Source organism: Anser brachyrhynchus, assembly GCF_964034855.1.
Source record: "Anser brachyrhynchus genome assembly, chromosome: 13".
Lineage (NCBI taxonomy): Eukaryota > Metazoa > Chordata > Aves > Anseriformes > Anatidae > Anser > Anser brachyrhynchus.
In genome coordinates this window covers 18,511,513-18,529,906 of record NC_137708.1, presented here as the reverse complement: position 1 = coordinate 18,529,906, position 18,394 = coordinate 18,511,513, and the positions used below count along the sequence as shown (strand labels likewise).

General features: G+C 41.5%; 2 protein-coding genes across 4 annotated transcripts in view; one reads left to right on the top strand and one right to left on the bottom strand.

Annotated features, from left to right (window-relative positions):
- The window catches only part of CHRDL1 (chordin like 1), a 61,499-nt gene that overhangs the window by 16,047 nt on the left and 27,058 nt on the right, over window positions 1-18,394 (bottom strand). For 2 of the 3 annotated variants that reach the window (XM_080554451.1, XM_080554452.1), the window contains exons 6-12: window positions 17,344-17,437; window positions 13,783-13,850; window positions 12,351-12,525; window positions 8,880-9,074; window positions 6,965-7,132; window positions 5,741-5,830; window positions 1,360-4,519 (exon numbers count right to left, since the gene is read on the bottom strand). In XM_080554451.1, coding sequence (XP_080410577.1) covers window positions 4,389-4,519; window positions 5,741-5,830; window positions 6,965-7,132; window positions 8,880-9,074; window positions 12,351-12,525; window positions 13,783-13,850; window positions 17,344-17,437 — 921 coding nt within the window. In that variant the 3' untranslated portion in view covers window positions 1,360-4,388. Of the gene's footprint in view, window positions 1-1,359; window positions 4,520-5,740; window positions 5,831-6,964; window positions 7,133-8,879; window positions 9,075-12,350; window positions 12,526-13,782; window positions 13,851-17,343; window positions 17,438-18,394 lie in introns of those variants that run through there. The other variant, XM_080554453.1, reaches the window with a different exon arrangement.
- PAK3 (p21 (RAC1) activated kinase 3) overlaps window positions 9,002-18,394 on the top strand; it is a 180,343-nt gene continuing 170,950 nt past the window's right edge. Inside the window, exon 1 of the mRNA XM_080554448.1 lies at window positions 9,002-9,114. The gene's annotated coding sequence lies outside the window, so the exon portion shown is untranslated. The remainder of the gene's footprint in view (window positions 9,115-18,394) is intronic.

The window sequence follows — 18,394 nt, the reverse complement described above, 5'->3', positions numbered from 1 at the left end:
TCAATTTCATGAGGAATTTCCAGAGGCATCTTGAATTTCAGATTTTATGTACTTACAGATTCACAGGGATTTACTGTGGAACCACTTTGAACAATCGTCTTTCCCAAGGCTGCTATCTCCATTTTAGTTAAACTACTAGCCATGTGTGAGTTCATGTTTTACACTTCTTTCTTATGTTCCTTAAGACCATCTCTTTTTAGTATTTAGCACAGATCGATTCGATCAACATTTCCCCAATTATTTTGAGCTTCAGAATATATATTGCACAGAAAGCAATATGCCCTGGACTGTTCTCTCAGTTGTCATTGCTTGATGAATTCTTTAGTTGGAATGCGTATATGGTTGTCAATGCTTTGATTTTCAAAATTAATCATGCAGGGTAGGTGAAAGCTAAACTAAATATGGTATTTCCCAAAGGTCAAACATATCTCTGAGCAGAAAATTTCTATGTTGAAGGTTCTATGTTCTCTCCCCAGCATGCTGTTGTTGCTTTACAGACAAGTCCTGAAAGCAAACAGTCATGTCTCCTGAGATTAACCGATTTAAACGAACTGATAGTTTGAGCATTGGGCTGATCCTTCTAATTTGTCTCTTTGCATTACCCAGGTTGTGCTATTTCTCTTGATTTTCAGCTTAGCTGGGATGAGTGCTAGTGTAGGTTGATTTGCAAAAGTCAGCAGAAGGCATTCCTGAGAGAAGACCTGGATGAATGAATTAGTGAAGTGCTGGGGACACAGATGTCCTGCTGCAAGCTTTGTCTGGTTTTCAGACATACTGAACAGTTAGGGCTCAGTGTTGATCCTGTTGATGCTGAGTTAGTTGAAACAGTAAGCTTTTACTGTCTTGGTCTGAAACAGATTTAAATAGGAGCAAAATTACCACTCCTATGGATTAAACACTGCAGCATATTGCAGCCGTGAATTAATTGTAGCTAACTTGTCTGTGGAGGACCACGCAACCCTGCTGAGCTCAGTGGGCCTCCCATGAGTGCGCTCCCCAGAGCTTCTCAGGCCTGGCTTATAAGGGACTGTAAGTCACAACCTCTCTTAACCTCCAAATTTCTTTTAGGTTTTTGATAACCTGGGGTCTTAGGTGCACTGCTGGTACACCTGGTCCTTGAGGTTTAAGCTCATGCTTGAAGCATTAAGGACCTGAGTAAGTGCTGAAGCCTTCCTTTGCACCCTGTCTGGCAGTCAAAGTTTTGAATCCAAGTTTTTTGTAACTCGATGTCTGATCCCATGTCATGCAGCCATGCACTTCACCCAGGCCTGCGAGCGTGTGAGGCTCCAGCCTGCTGTGAGGTGACAGCGGCAGGGCTGCAGGCAGGAGCACTGAAACAAGCATAGTGACCCAGCAACATCAGGCACAAAATGTCTTGCTTTATTAACAACTTTAGAGTTTATTAATTTATAAAACCAGGTCAAAGTGATACAAGTACATAAATAAGTACCGTAACAGACATACATCCCATGAAGAGAATTGAAAGCATGATGACACTGTATTTTATTATCTTAAGTGACCAGAACTGTAAAAATGCAACACTGCATTTTACTAAATGATACTTATGATTTTTTTTGCTTTTCTTTAAACATGTTTATTATAAAATAAATACACAATCTGGACTCCACTGGTCCTGTCAGAAATACAAAAAGCTGGTTGCCGCCTTCTTCTTCTTAAAAAAACGCAATACTGTACACTTTCCACTTAGTCTTTGTTCACCAGCTACTGCTACAAGCAGACTATGCCTGTGAGGTGAGAAGACAACTGCCGGTCTTCCCACCTGATCGTGACAGTTCCTCAGAAAGTCTTCCTTACAGTGTCTTCACCAAAGGAACGATTTGGTTAATTCATGACTTGTTAGAAGATTTCTAGTGAAATTTAGCACTTCTACAGCACATTCCAACCCAATAGATGCTGCATGCTGTGGGTGTTGCTGATGCCAAGCTGCTGCTTCTACAGTTAATTATGTTGCATGAGGTCTCGGGGCCTTGGTTAGGACACTCTACACCCCTCCCAAACGCCAGCACAGCATTTATGGAGGCAGAGACTGGGATCCTACAGAAGCTTGGTGGGATGATTCACTTAGCTCTCTTGTTATGAACAGTGATATGGGCCTTCTGATGGCCAGGTGCCGGTTACAGCATGTTTTCAGTGATGTTGGTGTCCATGCCCAGCAGCCTGCAGGGCGCTGTGAGGAGAGGCCAGGGCTGCCCCAGGCCTGTCACAGTCAGGGCCGGCTGGTTCCAGCAGCCCCACCACGGGGCCCAGCTGGGCCCAGCAGTGACCCTGGGAACACCTCGGGGAAAGTGGATTTCAGAGAGGGCAAAATACTGCCAGCAGTGAGGGGGAAAGTGTGAGGAACGGCCCCAAGGGCAGGGCAGGGCAGGCTCCAGGCCCGGAGCTCCCTGAGGGCTAAGGGGAGCCTGCACTGGAGCAGGTATCCACACTGCGGCCCAAGGAGGTTTGTCTGTTACTGATAGCAGGCAAGAGTGTTTTATTACTGCAAATCTACCTGAATGCTCCCTTTTTAGCATGTTTTCCTGTTACCCAGTGGGCTGAGTTGAGTGCTTGGCAGGGAGGGAAATGTTCCTATGTGTTATCTGTGCTCTGACCAGGCCTAGGGACAATGCGGTGGTTATATAGAGGCAAGATTGCTAAGGACTGGAGAGCCACAATGTCCTGGATCACCCTATACATTATTTTCCTAGTTCCCTTCAGCTTTTCTGTCACTTTCTGTCTGTCCCTCTCACTTGCTCCTCTTTGCTGAGAAGCCCTGCGCTGCACTCCTACTGATGCTGCCCACGGCAGAGGCAGGCTGGGCACCATGAAGCAGCCTGCCTGAGAGGCCTGTGCTGAGAGGGAGGCTGCCAGCACCCCCTCAGGGTGGCGAAGTTTTGCCTGAAACAGGCTTTGGCTTCTGGCACTCAGCACTCAGCTCTCTCGCACCTCCATCCCTTTAGAAACGGGTACAACCCTGCAGTGCTGTCACTGGCAGGATGACAAACCTCAATACCCTTGCTGTCACTGTTGACTTCAATCCCTATGAAGACACAGCCCCTGGCTCAAACCATTTCCATAAAGCTTTGTTTCCTAGTGTGTGTATGAACAGCAGTATTCCTTCCTTCTTGTGGAGTAGAAAAAGGGGACAAAAGCAGGCAGAGTCACTTGCTTTGTGGGAATTAATCCAACACTGCAGCCATGAGGCAGTGCAGCATTTTGGTGACTCGCGTTCAGAGAAAACAGTTTTTAAAGTAATGACCTTATACTTCTTTTCTTTCTGGAGATGGGAGTCACCTTTCTTAAACACACTGTAGACATGCTACACTAAATTTAACAGAGTATCTCAAATTTCTTTTTCACCAATATAACAGTTTTCACAGATCTGCTCTGTTCTAGAGGCTTGCTGTAGCTGTTTGGTATTTGTCACGGGAGAGGTCTGTCCTTGAAGCCTGAGAACTGAGAGGCCACCATCAGAAAAATGCAGATTAGTTTTGTAACAAATCAGAACAAATAAATTAAGCACTGTTGCAACTCTGAGGAGTTATTAATTGGGAGGTTTAACCCTCCAGGAGTTTTGAAAGTGCTGCAAGTACTTCACCACCTTCTTTCACATCACTTCAGAAGGCAGTTTATCAGCCAAGACTGTGCATTAATAGGGCCCAGAAGAATGAACTTATTAGGGCAGTGATAGGGAGCTAATACTTACATTTTTGAGAGAAGTGGGTGGTGGACACAGTGAAAACCACTTAAAAGCGAACATTTGCTCAAGTTGCTACAAAAATATAGTGATTGTCACTAACACCTGCTGTTCAGTTTATGGACTCAGTTTGCTCAACTACAAGACATCATCCCAAAGGCAGGATGCTTAGGAGTTTGTTAGTTTAAATCTGTTTTATATGTCTCCAACACAAGTATTTTATCACTTGTATTTTTCTTCCACAACTAAAAAAGATCCGTGAGTCATTTCAACACCAGAAATAGTATAAATTCAGCACAGGAAATAATGCTCTCCATAGCTCCTGCACATTTATTAGGTGTCCTTCTTTTCATTAGTTTGAATAACTTGCCAAATAATAATAATAAAAATGTTCTGTTTTCTTTTTTTTAACTTGTAAAGAAATGCAACTCTGGGAAAGTACAGTCTCTCTTTCTCCTTCTTCCACCAGTAATACAGAGCCTCCTAGTCTTTTGGAGGAGATATTTGAATTGGTTGACACAGACCACTACACATAAAGCAGCAAATTTGCTGTGCATGATGTGAATAATTACTGCATTATAGTTTTGGTTTTTAGGGCAACTGTTGACTTAAGCAAAATAAGCCTGCAGTCCAGCTGCAGATCCAAGTTTTCATAAGTTTTCTTGTGTTTCTCCCTCCAGTGCTGTCTCCCTTAACAGTGACCCTTTTCAGACTTCTCAAGGTACAAAACCTTTACCAAATCCTCGAGCTCAGTCCTGCACACTCTGCTTTCACACATTTGGCTGATCTGAGCTTCTCCCTCGCTAAATATTTTCCACTGGCCTGAAAACAAAAATACAAAGGAGAAAGATACTGACTTAGAAAGGGCATAGGGAACTTTGGAGTCACTTACAAGCACTCTCCAGACAAACTGATTCACAGTGGTCAGAGAGGATGTCCAATCCTCCCACGGAAAATATTCGAAGTATCTTACAATCATGTAACATATTCCATGCAAAGTAACTTTGTTACAAATAATAAACAAGGACCTGAATATTATCCCTTTCTTTAACCAACTAGTACTATAAATTGACCCTGTTTATTTCATCCAGTTATGAAAACAGATCCTCTGCTTTATGACAGAGTGATTTGAGAATTGAAATCTGATAGTAAACCCAAGTATTTAAAAGTCAGGAAACATGTCAAAGTTTTTCATGCAATATGAACTCTGCTTATCTGTGTATAATACAAACTGTATTTGTTGGATATTAGTATTTCTGTACGGTTTTGATAATTTTAATAGAAATGCCTGTTGTCTTGGTAACTAGAATATGATAGTACAGATAACAAAAAGTATAGAGAAGGTTGAAAGGAAAAAATTAGGAAACCTTCTAGATGAAAAGGTGCCTACTTCTAACTAAGACTGTGTTACCAAGAACCAAGTATTCCTGGATAAAATACTTCCTTCCTAATTGGACCTCAGAAAAAATGTCAACTTTTAGTGCAAAAGAACTGGGAACTATAATTGTCTATACCTCAATTAAACTGTCACATTAAGTGTCATATCCAAAGCTGGGTGAAATACAAAAAAGAAATTGAATCAAGAGTGATAAATAAATTGCATATCTTTTCAAAAGACAGATTTTAATAGTAAATATATAACTAAGAACATAGGAAAGGCTTCTTTCATATATAACATAAATATATATGTGTATATATTTATGTGTATATATATATATATGTATATTGTCTTAAATGAAGTCCAGTTGTGCTGTTTTACTGACATCAGCCATGTTTCAGGCTTATAGCAGTACGAGCAGAAAACAGACAATCTTGTATTTTCTCAGAATGATAGGAGACTAGCACAGCCTGGACATGAGTTTTTGTTACATGCATTTGTATTTTAAATTGCCGTATTTTGATTATTTAATTTTAAACATATTGATGCCATGTATTGGAGGAAAATGAGTACATCTGCTTGACTGTGTTGAGTAAAATGGCATGTTTCTCAAGGCTGTAATTATATGGACAACAGAAATCTGACAAGGTCAGAATTTTACTTACTAGGGGTTGTCCTTGTTATCTGCTTGAAGTAGGGAAGTTCTTCAAATTCCCTCTTGGACACTTTCTCAATGTAGAAGTGGCGCAGAATCCCTTCAGCAAAGAAATGAGAAGTGCGTGTTACTGGAAATGCGCCTGTTGTTCTAAGCCTGGGTTGCTGGCCGGCCTTTATGTAGAATGACTGCTGTGTCGAGCCACATTGTGAAATAATCCTTACCGATAATGCGGATTTTCAGCCTATTCGTTTTGACTCTGTTTGCTACCCCAGTGTTTATCTTCTGTGGATTTATGATTACAGAGAGTTTCTGAGGGGTGTGAGAATTAGCTGATTCTTTTCCAACATAGCTGAAACCTTCCTTAGTGTGAGTAAATGTAAGATTGCAACAGAAGCCAAAATCCCAGTGTCTTGGATAAAAACAGTATCATTTTGTTGTCAGATTCCATTTTGCCTGTCATGAGTTAGCAGACAACATCACTGTCAACTCATCACAGGGCTTTGTGGCTTCCTGAACACACAGAGTAATTATTAACCATCAGCCCCCCTGGGACTTCCTTTCTGCTCACAGCTGGGGTTTGGCTTTGTGCTTTAAAGTGCATTCTGGAGATGTATCATCTCCATGGTAAGGGCTGCACTACATGAGGGTTTCCTATGAGGATCGTGGGGTTTTTGCTTAAATTGGATAAAGTAGACAGGATTTTGAGGGAGCTGAAGGTAATAATTTAACTACGCTAGCTGTTCAGGATATGCAGAAATGCATTGGCTTCTGAAAACTTTTCAATTTTCTTCTAACTTTATAAGTTGATCTATTAAAAGATACTGCTTCCATCCTTAATACATTTCTTACCAATATTCTAGAGCATCATGGACGTAGGTACATATTGGTAAGGCTGATAGGGCAGACAGTGATTTCCGTGACAAGCTTTTGGGTCCATCCAAATAAGAACCTCCAAACACTTGCTTCAAACCCTACTGTCCACTCCTCTGCAATAAATTACCAGGGGTATTACTGACAGCTGATTTGGTTTTGTGTCCAGGAGTTTGTAGAAGTAGAGTTTCGGGTGTTATTAATGGTGTTTGTTCAGCAAAACGTGTGTTTGACATGGCCATAGTAGTGATATCTTAAATAGCTAGAAGAACAGCAGTCACAAGATGCTTGGATTGTATATCGCTCTGGGATTTTAATGGAAGATGATACACTTTTTAAAGAAAGAACCCACTCAACTCACCTTTTCTAATTGTCCACACATGTATTTCTATTTGGGGTGGCTTTTCAGTCTCTACTGCAATTTTTCTGATGGTTTCTCCTTCCTCTGTGAAAACGGATTCATAGACGGGAAATGTCTCTTTCCCACAGAAGTAATCTTTGTTGTCAAAGCTTTGACTTGGCACTTCTTCTGTTTAAAAAAAGCCCAAAACACATTCTACAGCTGTAATCAAGTCTTCCAGAACTTACTTGGCACCAACAGCCAAGCAGGTTTAGTTTAAAATTAGAATTTTCATAGAACCATAGAATATCCCAAGTTGGAAGAGACCCACAAGGATTACTGGGTCCAGCTCATATGTTCACTTGTATGGTCTTTCAAATCCATCTCCAGCTAAGCCCTAGACATTTAATAATGTTCTGTTCTGCTAGGTTCTGATTGCCTGTCTGTGGTGGCAAGACAGTATTTGTATTTATAATCCAGTTTTGTAACAAAATATGCTGTACAGGTCTGTGAGACTCCTCATGATCTTCGAACTTGTTGTCCATTTTTCAATAACAGTAGGAGTCTCAGAGAGAATTAAATAATAGTGAAAATCAGTGGTTAGAGAGAATGAAGAGACCCAAATTATTGTTTTGTTGAGGAAAAGGGCAAGGAGAACCTATACATTTTGCTCAGCAGCAGCCAGCTGGCTGGTCAGCACACAGGGATGTGGCCAGCCAGCAGATCAGTGCAAGGCTGGCTAGACACAGCACACATTATCTCATGACCATCTGGGAAAGTCATAGGGCATATAAGTGGAAATTGTCATTATTCTGATGGCAACTGGAAGTTGGACAAGAATGCGAGAGAGACGATGCAACTCAGAGGACAGATCAGAAGACATTCAGCTTTCTTAACAATTGGTGCACAGAATCTCCAAAAGATGGTAACTTTCAATTTGCTCTTACATTTTCCATTGAAGCCTCTTAGCCAGTTTTGCTGACTGTTCTCATCTCAGATGAGTTAAAAGCTGTGGATCTCAGATCCACAAGTACCCAAAACAGCCCAAATACACATCTCCTTCCAACCTACTGCCACTGCATTGAGCTTTTTCCCAGCTACCAGGGCTAGCAAGAGAAAAAGTGCAGTGTGTGTTCTATGAAGGATTTCCATATGCAACTGAACAACTCATTTCCTTAGAGCACTTCCACCCAATGCATCACCAACTAAGCACAGAAATGGGCCATACAGATTAGAAAAGAAGTTCAAAGGCACAGAAGGGAATTGGACGCTCCTTTACTCTTTTTGTCATATGCAACACGCCTGATCATTTGGCAGACCACCAGCAGATTCATCCTGTTAACAGATTTTTCACTAGTTGTAGGCATGTCAACGTAAGTTTAATCATTAGTGCAGCACAGAAACTTAATGCTAAATTTATGATACATTAGTATTTATTTTAAGGATTAAATTATATAATTGACACCAATCATTTTGTAGTCAGAAGTTTTGAATCCTTCTGGTACATTTTGAAAAGGAGAAATGATATTAGGTCCATGCACATTTCACAAGCTAGAAAATGGTTCGAATGTTCTGAGAATACTGCAGTGGGGGAAGGATGGGAGAGTCTTTTGACAGTAATGAACTGTCTGTGTACGCTTCTGTAATTTTCTCTTTGGAAATGAGTGTCAGGAAGTCATACTAACAGTAGAGAAAAAGGCAGTGACTGATCAGAATGTATGTGCCCCACGCAGCAAGCCCCCCCCATTTGAGGAACAGCAGCTAAAAGGAGGGCTGGCCAGGCAGCTCTGCCTGTCCCACTGTGATATCTGCACACAGATTAGAACAGTGGGTACTGCTATTGCAGTTTTCATCAGATCTTGTGACCAGAAGGCTTGAGCCAAGCCCCCTAACGTGCACAGAAAAAAGGTGGTCTGTAATCAACTCTTTGTTTTACCTGGACAGACTTTACAGCATTTTCCTTCTACTTTCTGAGGGTATTTGCAGGGATATTGTTCTGGACAATGAATTTTCTTACATTCTTGTTTGGTGATGTTGCAGGTGCACAACACACACTCCACGATTCCAAAGGCCCGGAGATTAGGGTGCCAAGATTCACCATGGGAGTATGTTTTGCCATTTGAAACACAAACTACAAAAGAAGAGAAAAGGAAGAAGTACAACTGGAAAAGGTATGTTCACTGGCTACTCCTCCACAAATGTTCATTTAATTCATGCACGTTTGTTTAAAGCAGTGTCTCCCTCTATCATTTGTTAGTGTCTCTGGCTTACTTCACTGCTTGTTAACTTCAATCAGAGTTTTGCCACTTCAAATGGGTCTGAGCCTGTGATCACTCATTTCTGAGCAGATTTGCCTTGGTTCCAAGTCTGCTGATGCCAGTATCCATCACTATTTTGAGGAGGACATTGAAGGTGGCTGAGTCAAGTATTTGACTAGCTCCTCTCCACTGCACGCATTTCACTTGTGCATCATTAAGCAGCTTAAAAAACTAATTCATTCTTCCCCCTCCTGCTCTTAGTCCACACACAGGACACAGCCTGCTAAATTGGCTCTGGCTTCTAGAATTGAATCTGCAGCTGGCAAAATCATGACATTTGCTACTGAGTCATCTGCACAACTTCTCTTAGCATTAGCTGAATATGGCTTTTGCAGGGAGAGCCATGATATCAACAAGGTGGATTAGCGCCACCTGGACCTTATTTCACTTCCATGTGGGACTTCCTGCTATGGAAAACAGAGCAAGAGCAAGGGAATGTTGCAAAATGAAGTTTGAAGTCCTTTGTGGAGATGTGTATGTCTATAGGTATATAGGGACATTTGGGTTTGGGAATCACAAGGAAACATTAACTTGAAAGGATGCACATGGGACTGAAATTTCATTCTAATAGCATCTAAGCATCTCAGAATATTTTTTCATCAGTGCCTCTGGGAGACAGAGAAGTACAGCTTGCAGAAGGAGAGTGGAAAAATCCATACCTGGTGGAAGCCAGTTTGGGTCACCCTGCAGTTAATGGGAATTATATCACTTTACACCATGTCTGCATTTGTCCTATAAACCTTACTTCTTTCTTTTTAAATATTTTATAAACACAAAGAAAAATGCAAACTAATCCTAACAAGGTGAAAGAAAGGGCACTGCCAGATTTCTAAAAGCAACTAAAGTGAAGCTGGGCTATGTTGTAAATATTTCCAATTCTTCTAATATGCCATCATTTTTATTAATGCTTTTATTTGTAAAATATGTTCCTCTTTTGCCTGTAACTTTCAAAAGCAATTTAATTTTTATCTGTAATCTGAAATTTACATCTAACTGGTAACAGATGTGACCAACTGGCTTATACTTTACTGAGTTACTGAGATTTATGGTGAGTGTTCTTTGTAATGTATTGTCTTTCATGGGGTTATGCTATCATTTGGTTTATAATTTGCTACTTTTTAACTCTTTCTTAAGACATGGTTTTATTTTAGAGGTGGAAAACAGTTTTTATTCTCACATAAAAGCAAATAATGTATTGTCTGTATACTGAGACCATGAGAGAAAAAATTATAAATGAAATAAAACTGGTAAGTACTCAGCAGGCTCCTTACATGCTTAAATACTGTATTATTAGTTATATCTATGCGTATACAGATTGCTTCCCCAGCAAGAGTTCTCCAGATCCTTTATGGACATAATATTTCCTGACAGGGGAAGAGATACTATTTGATAGAGTGTATATACATTCTCTCTGTTTCAAGAATTTATTTAGCACGGAACAGTTAAATGAGTACTCTGAGGTAGCAGATGAAGCCTCCAGTAGAAGCCCAAATACGGCACATAACTTCTAGTTCCCAGGTGCCCTGGTTTTAGTACTTTTCATGTTCAGAATTATAAACCTGTACCCATGCTATTGTACATTATTTTCATTTCAGGATAATTGCTATGTGTTTATTTTTTAGCTTGTTGAAATGTGTCTCAAGCATTAATTAATAAAATACTTGTTAATTGCATAAGAACAAAAGAAAATACATGGTCAGCATTCCGGTTTCCATCGTGGGGGTCACTCAGACACTCTCTAGGCAGCGAATGTCTGAAGTTGTGGCAGTTATTCTACTGCATCCAGAAATATGCTACTCATCTGTACGCTTTTTATTTGCTGAAGCAAATCAGTTAGAAATCTCTTTGATGATGTCTTCATGTGTGAATTACATGTCAAAGATATTGCACTGTGTGGAGATTCCTGCTCCTAGATTCAGCATAAAACACTGGCATGATCTGAATGTTTTTTCATGGTTGTTCAGGTGGATAATAAAGATCCTATGGCCAACATTCCTTCTGTTAGTTAATACCTTAAAAGATTAGTTGGCCTTAATACAAGGGCTTTTAACTCTTTGTGGGTAGTTTCTGAGTACCTACTGACTGGTATTTGTGGATAGCTGCTTTTCTGAACATGTACTTTTCCAGCTATTTCTTTTATGGCTTCTTAGGCCTGTCCCTGCAGACCTCTAGTGACTGAGGTACGCCCTCCGTAGGAAATGAGCATCCTACCCTTTGTACTGTACAGCACCTGCTGTCCCACAAACGGGAGAATTGGTATTTTCCCTCTATTTTTGTCTGTTCTGTAATGCAGCAGGAATCCGTCATGTTTGTACAAAGTCTGGCAGATGGGCAGTCCTGCTGTCCCCATAATGTGGTATGTCTCATATTATCAGAAGGCACTAAGTTACTCATTACTCTGGTTGACTTTGCCTGGTTACAGCTCAGGCATCCAGTCTAGGCTAATTGCTTACTTTGCCTCTGCTGTTAGACACGGGGGAGAAGTGCCCCCTGCATCTCAGACAACTACCTAACGGTGGGGGGAGTCATGATATTTTCTTTCTTGAGAATAATTTGCTAAGCCTTGGAGGCAGAAAATTCCGTGATACTATGGCAAAGGTTTATGGTCTGAGATTTGTGGGATAGTTAAAACACGTGCTTTTTACAGCTAGTAAAATTACAAGATAGGAGAGTGTAAGGAAAATAACGACTGTCTATTCCCTACTGGACAAGTCACTGTGTGAACCACCTAGCAAATTTAAGGGCATCATAGTGTCCTTTCTGGCTCTAAGTGCTCGCTTGGCTGGTCACAGCAGCACGCGTTCTCAGAGCTATGTAGCACGATCCCACAAAGTGATTCAGAGAGCAGCACAACAGTGTGGTGCCTGTGCAGAGTGAAATGCACTGTAGTATGTGCAGGCACAACTGACCTCAGTCAAGAGCTGATTCCGTATCCTTAATAGTTTGTTGCTTTTGCCTTTCTGATTTGCACTGAGTCTCTTGATACCAGTGCGAATTTCCAAGATTATGCTGTATATTTGGAGGATTCTTTTTGAGCTGTAGGTAGGTGCCTGACCTAGGGTAATACCATAAGAAGTACTCATCTTTACCTCGTCCGTGCTTGTGCTTGTTGTTGATGACAATTTGTACAATTGTTCCGGATGCTTGCTGGGGATCTGGCAGGACGCCGCGGTTACTCCTGGCACTGGGAAATCGTGGAACATTGACCACCTGCCTGGCGGAGCTGGGCGACAGGTCGTAGTGGGAGCGGTGGTACGAGTGTCTCTGTTGGGAGACACAAAGGGGCAGGAAAGTAAATGTCTTGCGCCAATGAGTGTGGTGAAAGAAGCCATACCAGAAGCTTAATGCAGGCAGTAGTTGTTGCCACTACCACCATCAAACAGGCCTCAAAATACTGAGTGGCACCGTACAAATAAAGGCCATACAGGTTTTGCAGCTAGTTAACATGGCAATGAAGTCACCTACACATATACAACTGGAACTCATCTCACCACGCTCTACATTCAGTCTAGGTGTCTGTATCTAAGTTGGTCATCTGAAGTCCCTGATCTAGTTAGTGGACAGGGAAGCACTTTTAGAACATGATTCATCTGACCTGTTGTGGATCTCTACATCATGAGGAGATGAATCACATTGCAGAAGAGCCTATTTCACTCTGTTTATTAGAGATGGAGTTCAGGGCTAGACATATTCGTTACTTTTGTCTGCTTCAAGATTAGGTAAGCATAGGTAAGCCTGTCTAGTCTTCAGAGCACACGTGCACAATGACCATCCAGCTCCTTGTTTGCTTGCAGCTGCTCTGAACTCTCCTGCAGGGCCAAGGCTGGCCGACTTCACACAGACTGAGCTGAACCTTGCTGGAATCTGTCTCGCAGGCAGGGAAATCTCATTGGATTTGCAGAGGGAAGTAGTCTGTGCAGTACGTTTTCTAGAGCAAAAACAGTGGTTGTTTTCAGAGAATTATTTTCCAAAATACCATGGGCATGAAGGAATAGTGTGTGTTACAGCAGTTATTTTATGAGGCATGATTCTCCTCACTAATCCAAAGACCTGTTGGTTCATGTATTTGGGTAGTGTGCCTAATGCTTAAATGCTCTTAATGTTCTCTCCAAATGCTGTTATAAAAAGCCTCTCTTGAGGAGTAAGTTGTTAGTGGTTACTCTTAATCCCAGAGGCAGTGAAGCCCCTAACGTAAATATACATACGTATGTATGTCAACGGGGAAATTAAGAATTTGTAATTATGATTTTAAAGTGTTGCTTGCATAGCAAACAAAACACTTTGGAATTTTATTCTTGTAGAGCATATACAATGAAGACCAAATCCAGAGCCCCCAGGAGCTCATGGGAGTTCGTAATTCAGAGTTAGTCATGCATTCAGGTTGAGTTTTAAATTAAGGAGTTTGCTGCAGTAGATATTCCTATACATTGCCAGACCTGCTAATATCCTTTTCTCATTTTTCCTTGATACATTGGCATGTACAGCAGGAAAACGTGTCTTTAAATTGTAGGTCACACTTACAGCTTCCCTGTTGGCTGGCTGCCGGAAGATGTCTCCATCGGCATGTTCCCAGGATAACTCCCCATCTCCTGGACATGAAGCAGAGTAGTATCAGTTAGGGGAGTAATTGTGCAATGCTCAGGGACGTACCTAGCAGAAAAGTCTCACCCAGCTTTACAGCTACATTTGAGGTGGAGGTTGCATTAGTGTGTAGAAGTGTCAGTCTGTAGTCTGACCTTCTTGTCACTAGATTCTGTAGAGAGCAAAAGGAAGATGACTTCCCAAATATCTAGCAAGCTCAGGATGAAGATTTACGACCAGATTTATGTGGCTTAGCAAGATGCTATGGGCTGCATGATTTCCAGTACCCACCCGTGTGGATACTCAAGACAAGGAGACATAGCTTAGCTCTCAGAAAGGCTAAATCGTGTGACCTTCCATCTGCTGTGTGCATAAGCACAGCTACTGTTGCTCAGTTGATAGTAACTTACCTGAGAATTGAAGCCTGAATTACATTTTTGTAGTCCCCTCTGAAGTGTAGTCATTAATTAACATTTTAACATTGTATTATATATATCAGGAAAATGTACGCCATACTTTGTCCTGCAAATTTTCTACCCCTATGTCTTTTTGGTTGCTTTTTTTTTTTCTTCTTATTTATGCTTCACTTAATAAAATTTGTTAATTCACATGGAAGCCAGTGAATAACACTGCAGTAAGTTATGGCAGAGTGTGAGATGTTCAGCACTGTTATTTTTGAATTAGGCCAATAAAAGTAATACAAAATAAGGCTCATAACACCAATGACCCTCGTAACAAAGCAAGGGTGTTCTGACTTGTCTTTTAGAACAGAAAGGGTTTTGCTAGAGCACTTGCAATTTGTACATGTAAGGCAGAAGTAACAAATGCTTTTGCGAATCAGTGTGAGGGGCTCGTGAAGCCAGGCTCTGGCTCCTCACAGCCAAACGTGATTCATGGAAAGGAAAGTTGGAAAGAAGAAGAAAGTCTCAGTTTCTATTCAGGAGTAGCATCCAGCTGTTTTCTGGGTAAGGACAAGCTTCATAAATACATACATAACTGAGCGTGAGCCACAGTGAAATTTGCAGCAGGGAAACATCAGTTCAGGCTAGGGAGAGAATGTGGCTTTAAGAAGTTGTTAAAGACATAGTTAGAGGTGTTCCTTGGTAGGACGAGCCGTGGAACTTGAACTGATATCTGATTCTTGGAAAACTTGTACAAGAACAGGAGAAATCATTTAGTGTGGAGCTGACCTTGGAATTTATCCCAGCCTTGGAATTCAGATATAGGTCCAGATAAAATTGTTTTGCTAGTGGCTCCAAGCCTAGCTCTGGATGTGCCAAGCAATTAGACTGGAGCACAGTGCAGTACCACCACCGCATGAGCCTGCTGCTTTACATGGATGGCCCACAGCAGGGCCAGGCACAGGCCTGGGTCCTTGCCTCAGGACAGCTGCTGCAGCAGGAGAAGTGTGTGATACCGCCTTGGGAGAGCCACAGTGCTGATGCAGGTGTGTCTCCAGTTCTGGGCTTAGCTGGATTTCACTCGGCCAGATCCACCATGGATCCACTACCTTCTGGCATACTACGTGTTATCATGTTATCCTCGATGCATTTTGAGAACTTTAACTTAAGAGGAAGTTGAATCCTGACATAAATCAGCATCTGAACCACAGTGCTTGAAGCCTTCTTTAGTCAATAGTAGAGCAATGAACAGGAAAATCAGCAAATTTGAATATACTATGTTAGTATTTTTGGCCAGGCAGGGAACAGAAATTGATTTGGTTTCCTCCTCATGAGCTGTGCAGAGATCTTGATGCAAATGTTATGTTTAGGTTTGCATTTTTAAGAGTCACAGGGGAGAGATAAAACAGTTTAGCCCATACTGCAAAGGACAAGGTTAATTATGAGATAAATGACAATTTTAACATTTTAATAAGAATTATAGACAGTGGAATACACAAAAAACTCTGCATAAATGGAGACGCTGAATCTCCTTTACTGCATAATCCAATTTAATCTCACCTCTTATATGGAAATTCTGAAGAGCTTTTGCCTTACTAGTGACTCTCGGGCTGCAGTGACAGATTCTGCAGCATAAGGCAGGAGCATACCTAGGTCTTATACTTTGTACTTTGAAAGGCAGTTTGATTTTTGTAGCTGGAAGAGGTTGGTTTCAAATCCAGATCCAATAATTATCGGGGAACAGACATGAAGAATCATATGAATAGCAAGGATTTGCTTTAATTGAACTGTCAATGTAATAAATGTAAACCAATATATCACTAGATTTCACCCTGGGAAATTAGGACCATGACCTTGCCTGCTTGAGGTCAGAAAGCTTCATAAGCAGTTTATCCAGCAAAATGTTTCAGGATTTGTAAAGGTGCCTCACAGTAACGCAGCAAAGCAGCAGAGAATGAGCAATAATTTTCAGGCAAAGTAGTACTGCACAGAAATCCTCACCCTTGCTCTGACTGAGAGGATGTATTTATGCAGCTCACAGCATCGCCCTGCCGGGAGATTATGTCAGTTCCTGCATGGTGCCACACTTAAGCTAATTACCACTGCAACTTTGTAGGTTAACTAGCTTAGACAGCTTGCCGCACTGACATGACTACACAGCTTCTGTTTGAGAACTTGCTCCTTCAAGGCCTACTGTAGTGTCTGTGCTTCAGACTGTGTGGACTATGGGACTATGTTAGCCTGTGTTTCTCAACAACCACAGGCAAAACTATACAACTGACAATGCAACGCTCCTTATTTTCACCATGCAATAGTCCCGAGTACAAACAAACAGAATTTCAGAAGGACAGAGATGCAAGCAGGAGAGGTTTTCAAAGCAGCCTGGCATCGCTGCTAACAATAGAGTGGCCCTTCTGGAAACTTCAGGCACCCTTAGGTGCCTACCTGCATCTCTGAGAGCTGGCCAGAGGTGCTTAGATACCCTAAAAGTGCTGATTCAAATGCCAATAGTGAGATAAAAAACATTTACAGATATTTAGGTAGGCTTTTAGACAGACGTTTAGGTTTAGACATTTGGGAAGGCTGGGAAGGCTGGCGGTATGCTTCCTCATAATCAAGTTCTCTGTGTGCATGTTCCAAAATGCAATTGCTAGTAAAATACCGATGTTAGCTGAATATAGATCGACATCTAATTTAAACTGGAGTAATTGGTCTTACCCTCTGAATTGAAATTCTTGTGTCTTTTATAACTTGAGCAGGTCTGGTAACTTGTCAGGTAGAAGCTCAACTTTTATTTCAAAGCTTTTCTACCCAAAGTAATGGCAGCTATTTCAATTCATCATTTGAAGCCTTGATTTACCTCATTATGAGCATGCAGCTTTATCATCAGTGCATTCTCTCCCTGTTTCAGTTTAGGAAAACAAAGCTAGCAATGCTACCCTGCCGGAATGTGAGGTTTCGTTTCCCAACATGCCTTGGGTTGTGAGTAAATGGGAAACTTGCGATGTCCTGAACAACAGTGCTGGTGCACAGACAGGGCTCTGACAAGGGAAGGAGTGCTTTCCGACTCGTGTCCGTCTGTGGGTGGACTAACACTTACCTCTGCAGACTGGACAGCAGGATTCCGGAACAGAAACTGGGAAAGAGCAAGTTAATTTGGGACAAGTCTTCAGCCCACAGTACACATTTCCTTCCTGCCGGTAAAGCAAGGAGCATTTAGAAGGAGGCATCAATTCATATGGTACATATATACATTTTTATGGACATATTTAAATCTAGTATGGGTGTTTACATAAATGCCACTGTAGTAGCCAAAAGCAGAATATGAGACCAATGAAGAGTCTGAATAGCATTTCATAAATTTATTGTCACATAGAAGAAGGTTCCTTTCTTTTAAAAAATGGGGAAAAGAAGCAAGTGTGGGGAGGGAAAGAACTGCAGTGATTGTAGGCTTAAAATCTATCTGACCTTGCTACTAAAGCCACCTGGTATAAATTCTTCCTACTGCTCTCCTTTTGTTGTGTCTTACCCCTGAGGTGGAGGAAGAACTGAGCAGTGACTCAAACCTGCAGTCACAAAGTTTGTTCAGTAGTTGGCGCCTGTTCAATTTGTAATTAATGTTGAATACGATGATAATTTGATCAGAGAAGGTCATGATACTAAAGAGCTGGTTGGATTGAGAGGGATGTTGTACTTCAGACAGGGACTGCTCAAATATGCTGGATCTGACTTGGTTAACACCTAGAACAGCTCTGTGGCCCAGGGTCAGGCTACAGAACTGCCCAGTCCCAGTTGTGAGGCTCTTAGCAGCTCAGTCCAAACGAATCCAGGTTCAGTCCCTGACTTAGTGCTCTATTTTCCAGTCAGTTTGAGGTGAAATATTTTTATATGCCAAGTAGCAATATTTTACCTGCTGCCTGCCTACTGTAAGCTTACTTACAGCAGACGCTTGACAGGGTAAGCTTTGTCCACTGTGTTTGAGTAAGAGGTAGCCTGGCATTCCCCATGTGCCACAGACTGGCTCAGAGTGCTTTTGTTTCAGCATAAACTCTCAATTCCCAGCCTCTGCTGTGTGCTATATGTTGCATACATTTCAGTGTCGCGTCTGCTAGAAAGGCAAAATGAAGCATAGACAGAGCAAGGCTCTGACA